General features: G+C 32.4%; 1 protein-coding gene across 1 annotated transcript in view; it reads right to left on the bottom strand.

Annotated features, from left to right (window-relative positions):
* LOC129216105 (DNA polymerase alpha catalytic subunit-like) overlaps window positions 1-12,768 on the bottom strand; it is a 101,870-nt gene that overhangs the window by 60,123 nt on the left and 28,979 nt on the right. Inside the window, exons 5-6 of the mRNA XM_054850260.1 lie at window positions 7,020-7,135; window positions 1,097-1,236 (exon numbers count right to left, since the gene is read on the bottom strand). Coding sequence (XP_054706235.1) covers window positions 1,097-1,236; window positions 7,020-7,135 — 256 coding nt within the window. The remainder of the gene's footprint in view (window positions 1-1,096; window positions 1,237-7,019; window positions 7,136-12,768) is intronic.

The following is a 12,768-nucleotide window of genomic DNA, read 5'->3' as shown; positions in this document are numbered from 1 at the left end:
AAGCGATCAAAAGAACAAAAAAAAAAATTGTATTGCAATTTTTTTTGTTTCTAAATTTTTTTCAGGGCTTTTTTTTTTCTCTCTCTCTCTTTTGCAGATTTTTTGAAGGTTAAGTTTAAAATCTTTAAAATAATTCAAGAATTTCTAGATAATTCTTTAGATTTATATCTTAAGATTAAAAAAAAAAAAACTACAGCATATGGAGCTTATATTCAAAAATATAACATTTTTGCACAAAAAAAAAAAAAAAAAAAAAAGATACTGATACTACTACATTGGTTATTCAGGGTTGGATTACCTATAAGCTAAATAAGCTATAGCTTAGGGCTCAGGGCTCCACTTTGTTGGGAAGAGAGTTTTTGCCAAATCCATAAAAAATACTTAAAATAAATTTTTGTGACTCACACGTTTCCTACCTTGCCATTTATTGGATTCCAAATTCAGTATTTTGGAAGTTCTTTTGTTTATTGTCAGCATTTATCTTACTTCTACTGCATACTGTTAATATGTTTAGCACAAGAAAAAAATGTTAGCATACCACTATTCTTTTTTCGTTTTCGACACTACTTGTGATGAAAAAAAAATAGTTATGTGAAATCTTGAGTTATACCTATTTTTCAGTTTAAAACAGGTGTTTCTTACAAAGTTAGAACAATTCTGCAAAACTAGACAGTCAAATACTAAAATGTCAGAGCCTGGAAAGTGCAAATGAAGTGCTCTACATAATTTAAATTGTCCTGCACATGCTTAAGTATGCTTGTACAATCATGCTGGCCATGAAAACTTGGAAAGAATATAATCATAAATATTACTACCGTTGAATGGGGTGAGTTTGGAACAGCAGGGTATAGATTGTGTCTCAGAGATTGTGGCATAACTACATGAGGTAAGATGCTGTTTTAATAACAGACGGAAGATTTATAATTTGCCACATTCTGCTTTATCTTTTACTTAACTTAATGTAACCTAGTAGTATTGACTGGTACATTTGATAAGGCACCAAGTCATCTCATTCAATGGTAAATTAGAATGATGTTACTTTAAAATAAGCAACACACACAAATGTATATTCTAAAAAATAAAGAAAAAAAATTACCGCTGCACAGGAGAAGGATGGTTGAACTTATGTTTCTTGCGAAGCAGCATTGGTTTAGGTGTATTAAAAACTGGAACGGTTTCTTTATGCAGATCCTCCATGATGCTACCCAGAATATCATCATCATCAAGTTTAACATCCTGTCATAGTTTTAAAAATATTTCAAATAATATCCATTATACTGAGTGTCTCAAAAAGTGTACATTTTTGAATGGTTATAACACAATTATTATGATACAGAAATGATTCAAATATAAAAATAAAGTTAACCAAGAAAGGAATCAGGCATTTAATGAAAGTGCAGATTGCTGGCCACTGGCTCAGGCACTGCTAATAATGCTGAGCAATGAGATCAAAATGTTTTTAATCATTTTGATTGGCATGTGGGCATACTTCCTCTCAATGGCTGCTCTCCAACACATTGACTGTAGCAAGGTTTGTGTTGTAAGCATTTTGTTTAACATACTGCCACAGAAAAAAAATACATTGACGTCTAAATGTAGAGACTGCAGTGGAGTATATGAGAGTTTATCCTCCTACGCAAATTTTGCATAGTACTACTCACAACGTTAAATTCTCTGGTTATAACCATCCAAGGATGGATACAATGGAGAGGCGATGGGAACGATCGCCCCCTCCTTAGAGGACCCCTACATCAGCAATTTTTCCAAATTGAATTTCTAAAACAGAAATGTAGGCCATCTTTGATGATGTTAAGCAAAAGGAATTTGGTTTGAATCTTTCTCCCGGAGACATTTCAAGATTGAAGTTTCAGAAAGGCAATTTCAGAAAATCTATAATGATGTTAAGGGGAGGAGTCTGGAAGCCTTTCCTTCTCGCATTTTGCAAAATGTAAGTCTTAAAGATGCAATAGGGAACATGCATGATTTTCAAACTCACTTGTAAATGAAAGATCATGAAAAACTATGTCGAAATATACCAATAACACCTCAAATAAACTAATTTAAACATAATTAAAACGAGTTTTAAAAGCGATTAGGCCACGCCTGGCAAAAACGAAACTACCGGGCGGAAAGAGCTTGTGACGTCAATAAACACTTTTCCCCGTGCGTACATTCTGCTTGCGCTTTACATTGCACTGGCAGAATCCGAGAATGTGGAATCAACGCATTCCAAACACAAGTTTTAAGGCATAGCTTGAACGCGTTCAGTGGTTATAAGGGCTTTACAAGTCATTAGGCTTTATGCAATGCTTTTCCCCCTTTAATTGGGATTTTTATAGTTGCAAAAGAGTGCTCATTTTACCCCGTGAGGTGACCGGGGTACCTCAACGGTTACCATGTGGTAACCAAGGGGTCAGAATAGGCCAACGTAGCCTATGCGTGTCGTAAAAAGTGACTAAAATAGGACTGGCCCTCCAGGTTGGGGGTTGGGCGCTGGGCTAACAACTCAGCCCCATAAAAAATTACTATTGTTCAGAAATCTCAAGAAGTAAAAACTGGACTGAACTTACGGAAACGACCAGGAATGAATATGGACTTGAAAATTTGTACCTAGAATGTTCGCTCCCTTTATAGGAGTGGAGCTCTTAGAAGTCTTATCGATGTATTTAACTGTTGGCCTCAGTGGATGGAGGAAATCTGTTTCTGACAGGGCGGGATGGAGGAAACTGATTGAGACGGTCTTGGCCTGCCCTAGGCTGTAGTGCCGAAAAAGAAGAAGAGTGCTCATTTTAAAAGCCTTTAGCTTGGGCTTTTATACTTTGATGCAAAATTTAGGCTTCCTTTTCTGGGGGGGAGGGGAATATAGAATAGAAGACATTTTTGTGAATGAAGCATACTCAACGACAAATATTGATATTGCATCGAGTTTTTTGTGATATAAAAATTTGGTTTTTGGATAGTTTTGGTTTTTTACGATTTAAGAATATGTTGTAGTTTCAAAATGCAACGCAATTCTGATGTTCTTGAGGATTATGACTAAATTTTAATAAGATAACGTCATTAGAAATCTATAAGCGTTTTAATATTTTTGAATATAATAATTATGCCTGTAACTTATTAAAAATGACAAAATCAAGTACAGCATGGCATCAATTTTTCTTCACACATTGGAAGGATGTTAAAACTGATAAAATTTGGTTTTTAAATTACTATTTTTTAGTTAATAAATTACTTATCAGACGAAAATTTCCCCTTTTTACGAATGTATAAGATTTTGACTCAACTCATTGCTTTAACTACTTTTATTTTCTCGGATATAAAATTAGGACATCTTGCCAAAAAGAAAACAGAGTATAGCCCCATGTGTAAGTTATCAAAATATTTAAACTATTTAAAATGAGATTCTGACCTCATTTCCAGTGCAGTTTTAAAAATTATTACAGCATTTTTTCAAATTTAACTGTTTTTTAGGGTCATTTTTTTACTTTTAATTTCATTTATCCAATTTCGGCATAAGATAACGTCATTAGAAATCTATAAGCGTTTTAGTATTGTTGAATATAATAACTAAAATTAAAATTTAAAACAAAAATCAACTGAGTTACGAATGTAGAATCAAAAGGTAAATATGTAGATCCTTTTAAAAGACTTTTCTATTAAAAATTAATTACAAGTATTTTATTTGTTAACAAATATAAACTGGCAACAGGTAAACATTTTAAATCATTGCATTTTCTTTCCTTGTCGGCCAACAATGAATTCGGTTATCAATCACATGTTTAAAGGCTTAACCATATTTAAAATAGGCTTTAAAAAAAGTTATAATTCGAATTCTATATAACCTGGAAGTTCCAAACATATTCGATCAGATGCAAATTTTTTTTTTTATTTTGGTTCTAAATTTTTAAACTGAAAATATCGCAAAAAACCTTTTAGAGGTTTTTAATTAATATCTTTATTAATTAATGTCATACGAAGACATAACCAAGCTAGGAACACTCTCGATTAACTCACCTTTTGAACAAAAAAAAATTTCAAAATCGGGACAACTGTTTAGGCGCTAGAGTGCCATTCACAGAGATACAGACACGTCAAACTTATAACCCCTTCCTTTGTGTGTCAAGTTTTAAAAATAGTATAAAAAGTTGACAATGAATAAATTTTTCAGTTATAAAATATTTTAAAAAAAAAATGCTTAATTATTATGCATGTAACTTATTAAAAATGACAAAATCAAGTACAGCATGGCATCAATTTTTCTTCACACATTGGAAGGATGTTAAAACTGATAAAATTTGGTTTTTAAATTACTATTTTTTAGTTAATAAATTACTTATCAGACAAAAATTTCCCCTTTTTACGAATGTATAAGATTTTGACTCAACTTATTGCTTTAACTACTTTCATTTTCTCGGATATAAAATTAGGACATCTTGCCAAAAAGAAAACAGAGTATAGCCCCATGTGTAAGTTATCAAAATATTTAAACTATTTAAAATGAGATTCTGACCTCATTTCCAGTGCAGTTTTAAAAATTATTACAGCATTTTTTCAAATTTAACTGGTTTTTTAGGGTCATTTTTTTTACTTTTAATGTCATTTATCCAATTTCGGCAAATCATCGGATTGGCCTTTGACGAGCCCTTCTTCCGTCATTTTACATGAAAACTTGTTTTATCCGTTTAAAAAAGGAAATTAAAACAAAACATAAATCGTTGATCACAACCAAGGCCCGGAAGATGATGACGTAGTAAAAACTAAAACTGCTCTAAATTAAAACCCAACTAAACTAAAATAAAAATGACCCTAAATAAAGCAGTTAAATTTGAAAAAATCCTGTTATAATTTTTAAAACTTCACTTCATGAATGATGCCAGAATTCCATTTTAAATAGTTCAAATATTTTAATAACTTACACGAGGGTTTGTTTTACTAAGAATCAGGGCACAGACACCCAAAGCTGCCTTCTGCGAAAAATATTAATGCTTTTGCTTTTCAGTATTGAGAAGGACCCAATCTTCAGAAATCTACTTATAAGAAAATGATTTCATTCAGAATCTGAAATGTAGTCAGTACAGAGTATCAAAACCTGTTCTTTTTGTTCATTCCCCTTATTTTACTTTTCAAAGTGAACAATGCGAACTATCGACGCCCCACAGATAAGAAGAAACAGCTCCTATGAGATTGTACTAGTCTCAAAAATCGGAGATGAAAACTTTTAGTTCATAGATAAAATTAAAATGCCTTGAAAATTTTTTTTAAAAAGCAAAAAGTTCTGTAGACGTCTTTAAAGAATTCACTAAAACAAGAAAAACGCCAAAAAAAAAAAGCAAAAAAAAGGAAATGACATCCACTTTTGGACCCTAATTATAGCAAAAGCAATGCGTTGGGAAATGAACATTGACTGTTGCATAGCGGTAGCGGAGCAGTGGAAGAATCCTGTTTTATGACGTGGCCCAATGGCTCTGCGTTTTCAGTCACGTGACATTGTTTACAAAAATCGCCTTTTTTAATTGCTCTTCACGCAAAAGTGAATGAGTGTTTTAAATTTTAATGTTGATTTTTGGCATCACCATCATCAAATCTATTGCAGATATGTCTGGTAGAGTTAGGGGAAGGGATGGGTTCAGCAACTTGCCTCTGGTAATTTTTCGAAACTGAAGTTCCAAAAAGCACAATTTATAGACCATCTTTGACGATGTTAAGGAGAGGGGGTTTCGAAACAATCCCCTGTAATTATTACGAAATTGAAGTTCTAAAGCACAATTTTAGAATACCTCTTTCAACGGAAAAGGGTAAGAATAGATTTGGAGACCTCTTTGGTTAAACCATAATATTTTAGTTCTTTTAGAATGTAGATAAAACTGATGCTGCAGGTTCCCCCCCCCCCCCTCCCCAAGCATGTGTAAATCAGAAACATAGTAAGAGGTAAATTTAAAAAATCACCCCATTCCCACCCCCCAAAGTCTCTAGATCTGTCCTTGTGACCATCTTTCTTGAAAGTGTGAAGAAATTTATAAATGAAACTTTTCCATCAGATACGATTCAAAGTGCAATAGACGTTTAATTCTCAAGAGTCGTTTGCCGAACCGATTTCCTCCTAGACCCTTAATCCTAGGAGAGTTTCTTTTCCCTTAAAACTTATTCAGCAAACAATTGTGAATTTCGGTGGTACTCGCCCCCCCCCCTCACCCCTAGCATGCATCCATCCCTAGCAAATATCAAACCTTACAGTGAATGCTTTGTTTATAATCAGGATAGAAAAATCTGGTGTCAATAGCATCCAGCTTTTCCTTCCTTAGCTGTCCAAATGCTCTGTTCATGATTAATTTAGCCGTCACTATAGAGGTCCTTGCTATTATTTGGATCAGAAACCTAATCTCTTCCATTAGAATTTCTCTAATTGCAATTTATGATTGCTATGATGTGTATGCTACAGTAACCTGTATAATATATAAAAATAATTTTTAAAAAGGCATTAGCGAAGGATAGCGTAATAGGGCTCCTGCACCATAAAACTCAATACAACCAATGAACTAAAAACTGGTCATAAAAATGAGATTGTCAAATCAATTTTTATATAAAAAGTTAGGCATGAAATATGACGATTGGATGTGAAATCGTAGTTTTCAGACTAAAATATTTAGTTGCAAAATACTTTGAACCCTGAGTAAATTAAGAACTGGGTTTCCATCAATTTTTCTACCAGGCCAACTGATACAGAGAAAATAGGCTGATCAATTTGAAAAGATACAAAGAAGATAATATAAATTAATGAATTACCCTACTTACTTAGAAAGTTTAAATTGACATTATAATGTTTCTAAACTTTAGAAAAACAAAACTTTAATTTTAAAAGCTAATATTAATGTTAAAGTAAGTAAAATATAATTTTTAAGAAATTCTTCTGAATTCTGAAAAATTAGAGAAGTTTCACATTATTTAATGATTACTAAAAATGTTAATTAAGCACCAGCTCTCACACATGCACACAAAACATGTCAAAGGTGAATAAATACCTCGTTTTTTCTCTTCACCGGGACAGTTTTAAATAAATTCTTGATGTCAGAACTTTTTGAAGAATTCTTTTTAGGTCCAGAAAAGTTTTTCTTTGGTGGCTGTTTGGCTTTTTTATCTAACACAATGAAAAACACATAACGAAAAAAAAGGTCACACATGGATATCAAACATAAAAATCAAGAGTTACTGAAATCGAAAGTTAACATTCAAACGCTATTACCATGCACACACATGAGAATAAAAATTTCTTTTCCATAAAATTGTTTAGATACAAAACAGAAAATAGAAACAATTAAAGATTAAGACCTTTAAATAGAAGTTCTATGTCTTACGCAGAAGTAGATAAAAATTTTCTTAAGTTAGAAAGTTTCAATAGTAATAATATAAATAGTATAAATGACTTTTTAATGCTAAATATTTTAAGAATATCTTTAAATTTTATTATTGTTCAGAAAAAAAAATAAGTATTTTTTTGAAAAAAAATCAATAACCACCAAAATGTTGGCATGAATTTTTTTACACACATTAAAAAAAACTGTTAATCATTTTCTAAGGGAAACTAAGTTTGAAAATGAAACTGACAGGATTTCCAATCTTATAACATATCTACCTAATCAAAAAATCTACTAAAAGAACAAGGCGCACAAAAGTCAAAATGATTATGATTAACAAAAAACATTTGTTTAATCAGAATTCTTTTTAAAAATTTAACTTTTTTTTCAAAATTAAATCATTTTCATACATTTTTAAAAGACTTACTTCATTTATTAATTAATTTATACCGTTAATTCGTGATAACCCAAATATTACCATAACTCCAAGTTTTTATCAAGTCCCGACCTTTTTGTCTTTAATTCCATGCTAATTTATTCTCAATATTTTGAAGTTAACTTCCTTTAACTCGAAGTTTTTTCAAAGATGACTCAAAATTTATTTCGAAAGAGCGAAAAAAAAAAGAAGAAACAAGTGACTATGAGGGACAAATTCATCCACCTTCACTTGCAATTCCTGCACAATAGGCCTCTAAAGCAACAACACCTGTTGAGCCAAGTGCGATAAAGGAGTTATGTGTGTGCATGGGCGGATTTATGGGGGGTCAGAGGGGGGCAATGCCCCCCCAGTTTTGGAAGGACTTTATGTAGTAACAACATATCTTCCAAAATTTTTTAAAATAATCATTATTATTTTCTTTTTTGACTAGTTCAGAAGGACATGGGTGGATTTATAGGAGGGGTTGCATAGGGGGCAATTCCCTCCAGTTTTGGGAGGACTTCAAAAAAGTAACAATACATCTTCCAAAATCTTAAAACAAAATGATTTTTTTTTGAATAGTTCAATGAAAATGAAGAGAATAGCGAATGTCTTTCTCTGATGGGAGAAAAGAAAACAAAAAGAATATTAAATACAAATAGTACAGCTGTCATTAGGGCGCTGAAAATTTGCCTAAATTTACTATTTTGGACTGAAAACCATTTGGGCAAGTATAAAAATGAAAATATAGGCTAAACAAGCTATGCAATCAGCTGCAACACTTATAATAATTGACAAATATTTTTAAATTAGAACCTAAAAAAAGGGAACTCCCCTCCCCCATTTGAGCTAACAGAACGATCTACTTGTTATGATTTTTCTTTCTTTTCAGAATGTTTATTTTCAATTTGCGTGATTTCAAAAGCTAGATATTTTGTGTTGTTACAGACAAAAGATTTTGAAGAGCCTTAAGGATTCACATGTTCAGTTTGGTAAAATTGTAAAAATCCTTTAAACGTAAAAACTGACGAATTTTCGTAAAAATTACAAAAATCTGCAGGTAAGAGTGAATTACATATAGGGCCGGATTTGCCTATAAGATAAACAAGCTATGGCTTCGGGCCACGGCTTTGAAGAGGGTCCGTAACTCATAAAAAATTGCATGATTTGTTCCTTAAAAAATAGAAAGTACTTGAAAAAGATAATTTAATTTTCAAGTGCTTGAAAACCTTGAATATTTGGAAACGTGTGGAAACAAACCTTAAATTTTAAAATTTCTAACAAATGGTAGGAGGAGGAATGCCAAAATATGTCAAATTCAGCTCCTTGCTACATCCTGTATCAAAAGTGTACTACACTACTTCTATTCCTTTTCGTTTTCTGCACTGCTTTAAATTAAAAAAAGGGGTTGTTGTAATGAGAGAATTCTACAGTTTATTTTTTCTTTTAAACTTAAAATAGCTTTTTTTTTTTTTTGAGCAATCACGATTGCTTATTGTTCTCGCTTGACGGTTTTGAATTTCTATCATTTTATTTTCCCACCAGCACCCTCTGCCAGCACCACCGCCGCCGGGTCGACCGACCTCACGATGCTGCTCCTCTTGCGAAAATCGTCTCCAGGTTGCATCCATATCCTACACACACTCATGTCTGCGCACAGACACAAACACACACTTCTACACACACACACACACACATGCCTGCACACAGACACAAACACTTATGCCTACATACACACACACGAACGCCTACACACACAGCACTAAATACACAACACGCACACACATGCATACATAAACACATGCACTCACACACATGCGCCTACACAAACACACACGCGCATTCATACACACACACGCTCGCGATTGCGAAAAACATAATTTGAATTCAAGATGCAAAAAATTCAAATTTATATATATATATATATATATATATATATATATATATATATATATATATATATATATATATATATATATATATATTTACAAAGTTTGAATAATACTGTGGTGCAACTGTATAATCTAGTACTCAATTTCAGGGACTGGAAAGTGCAAATGAGGTGCATAAATTATCAAATGTTCTAAAATCTCCGAAAAGAATTGGCGCAGTATAGCCTACTATGGTAGGGGGGGGGGGGAATGCCAAAATATGTCAAATTCAGCTCCTTGCTACATCCTGCATTAAAAGTGTAAAAATCATGGTTCTTACGTTTGTAACATATTACTTGAAATAAATTTTTGTGACTCACATGTTTCATATCTTGCTATTTATTTAATCCCAAATGCAGTATTTTGGAAATTTTTCTGTATTGATTGCTTTTATCTTGCTTCTACTGGATATTTTTAATCAGTTTAGCCAGGAAAAAATGATACACTACCTCTATTCCTTTTCCTTTTCTGCACTGCTTATAATTAAAAAAAAAAGGTTGTTGTAATGAGAGAATTCTATCGTTTATTTTTTCTTTTAAACTTAAAATAGCTGTTTTTTTTTTACAAAGCTTGAATAATACTGTACAGTACAACTGTATAATCTAGTACTCAATTTCAGAGACTGGAAAGTGCAAATGAGGTCCCTTAAATAATTAAATGTTCTAAAATCCTTGAAAAGAATTGGCGCAGTATAACCTACTAGGGCTCTTGTGGCAAAACACCTAATTTAACCAACCAAACCTTGAAAATAATTAGACAAGTGTTTGAAACTCCTAAGCAAAGTGCATTTCTATTTTATTTCTTAACAAATTTTAAAAAAATGAATTGTTCTAATAAGTAGTATGTTACTCTCATGTTACATATTTTGTTTACATATTTTCAAGTTACAGCATTTCTTTTAAACTTACATCACAAAGCACATTTAAATCATACAACTATATTTTTTTTAAATATTTGTTTATTTTTTCCCCGAGATTTTGTCTATCCAATTATTTCTTATAAGGCTTCAAAATGCAGAATTTGATATCCATTTTACAAAATTTCCTTCGGGGGAGAAACCCCCGGACCCCCTAAAATTGGAGATATTTTATATCCCACTTAAAAGGGAGCCTTGCGTCACTGTCTTCATACTAGTCAGCTCTCTTAAGGTCAATTCAAAAAGGACAGCATGAAACCACACACTAGTGAAAACGACACACGAAAAAAAGTAAAGCATGGCCTTATGCATCACGAGAAAACAAACCAAAACATGGGGGGGGGGCAATTTAAAATGTTGTTAAAAAAATCCTGCCCCCCCAGAAACTCCGTTCTAAATCTGCCTATGGGTGTGTGGAAATGAGTTAGCTTGTTTTCTTTTGTTGTACTGTACTGTTGACAATTTGACATGTTGCTGGACTACAAATTTGCTTTTAAGCTGTCAAGTTGTCAAGTCAACTGACTGTACCTATATTCAAAGGCTGATCAAAGTTAAGATGCATTCTCTTTCATTCTTTTTAGTTCGATCATTTGCTGATAAGTTCCTGAAAAACAGAGTGAGTTTTATTCAATATTAAAGATGTCTAAGCAAGTACTCTGTCAATGATATTAAAAGAACAAGAGAAATTTCTAAAGCGGTAGAATCTATGATTCCGAATTTGAAACGAATGAAGATGTGCACCTTTCCTGAAGTAGAATCAGCTCCATTCAAGTGGCTCCAGCAGTACCAAAACTTACGAAAAGTCGAAGTTTATCGTGGGTCCCTTTAGATTCGAGTTATCGCGAATTGACTGTATTTTTATGACTACAATGAAACTTGAAACTGATATTTTAAAACATCATAAAAACATATTTAAAGCTTTACTCCACCAAGAAACTTTTGTAATCCTTTGCAATTAACTAATATTAATGTTCAAATGCATGTTAATGCCCCCAATGTTAATACAAATGCATTAGTGATTCAAACCAAATTAAATTTCACCAATTAAATTTCATGATTTAAATTAATGGATTTGAATCATTAGTAGCCCTATGATAAAGAACTATCATGAAGCATTTAAAACTAGAAACTGCTGAACCTTGCAGTTATTTCCTTCGATAAAATTTCCGAAAGTGAAAAACACTTTATATGCATGGAAAGTTATACTCCTGCGTAAGGAGAGTTTTTAAATTGCTTGAAAGGTATAAAAAGTACATATTGGAACATGTGTGTGTGTGGAATTCTAAAAGACGTAAAAATTTTATTGTTGTAACATGCATTTCATTTGTTATTTTGACTGAAAAAACAGTAATGACTCTGAATCGATTACACTGTGCAGCAAAAGAAAGAAAAAAACTTTCCAAATGCTCCTACCATTCTTGCTGACTTTTATGTAAAATGACTCCCTGAATCCAAACATGACCACCATTCCCCCTCCCCCACCCCCATCATATCCTACTTTTTGTAAATAACTCCAGTAATTTTTTTCAGTTTTAGAAAGTTTCATAGCCATTACTTTTTATTTGGAGGGGAAGAAAGCATTATATTAACCATTCAGTGTTAATGTGTTTATTTATATTTCTCGGGATGCCCATCTATTCCTGATATAGTAAAAAACAATGGGGACAGTGCATCCCCAGAAATATTGATTTACATTAATGCTAGATTATAAGTATACTTCAGTTCAATGCCAATGAAAATTATATCTGTGAATGTAAGTTGAATTATACGAGAAAGTTTTTCATTGAAGATCTGTGATGTGACTAAATATGTTCCATGAAATGATAATTTTTTTTTACCTTGTTAAAATTTTTTCAGACCTGGAGCATATAGGAGGATTATGCTGGAAAATAAGTAAAAAATTGCAAAATGAATCCCTAGGAAAAAAAGATTTGTTTTGATGATTAAAGAATATTTTAGGGAATAATATCCCTACTAGTCTCCTGAATTGGGCTGAATGTTCATGCTTTTGAACTTGGCACCTATCTAGCTCTTCAGAAGAAAGTAAACGGTCAGTATACAGTCGACTCCCGTTACAACGCGATTCGGCTTACGCGAAACGGCTACAACGCGATTTTTTCACCAGTAAATAATTTCAGACCTAACGCAAAA

This window comes from Uloborus diversus, chromosome 1 (assembly GCF_026930045.1).
Source record: "Uloborus diversus isolate 005 chromosome 1, Udiv.v.3.1, whole genome shotgun sequence".
NCBI lineage: Eukaryota > Metazoa > Arthropoda > Arachnida > Araneae > Uloboridae > Uloborus > Uloborus diversus.
The sequence above is the reverse complement of the archived record's forward strand: the minus strand, read 5'-3'. Positions and strand labels throughout refer to the sequence as shown.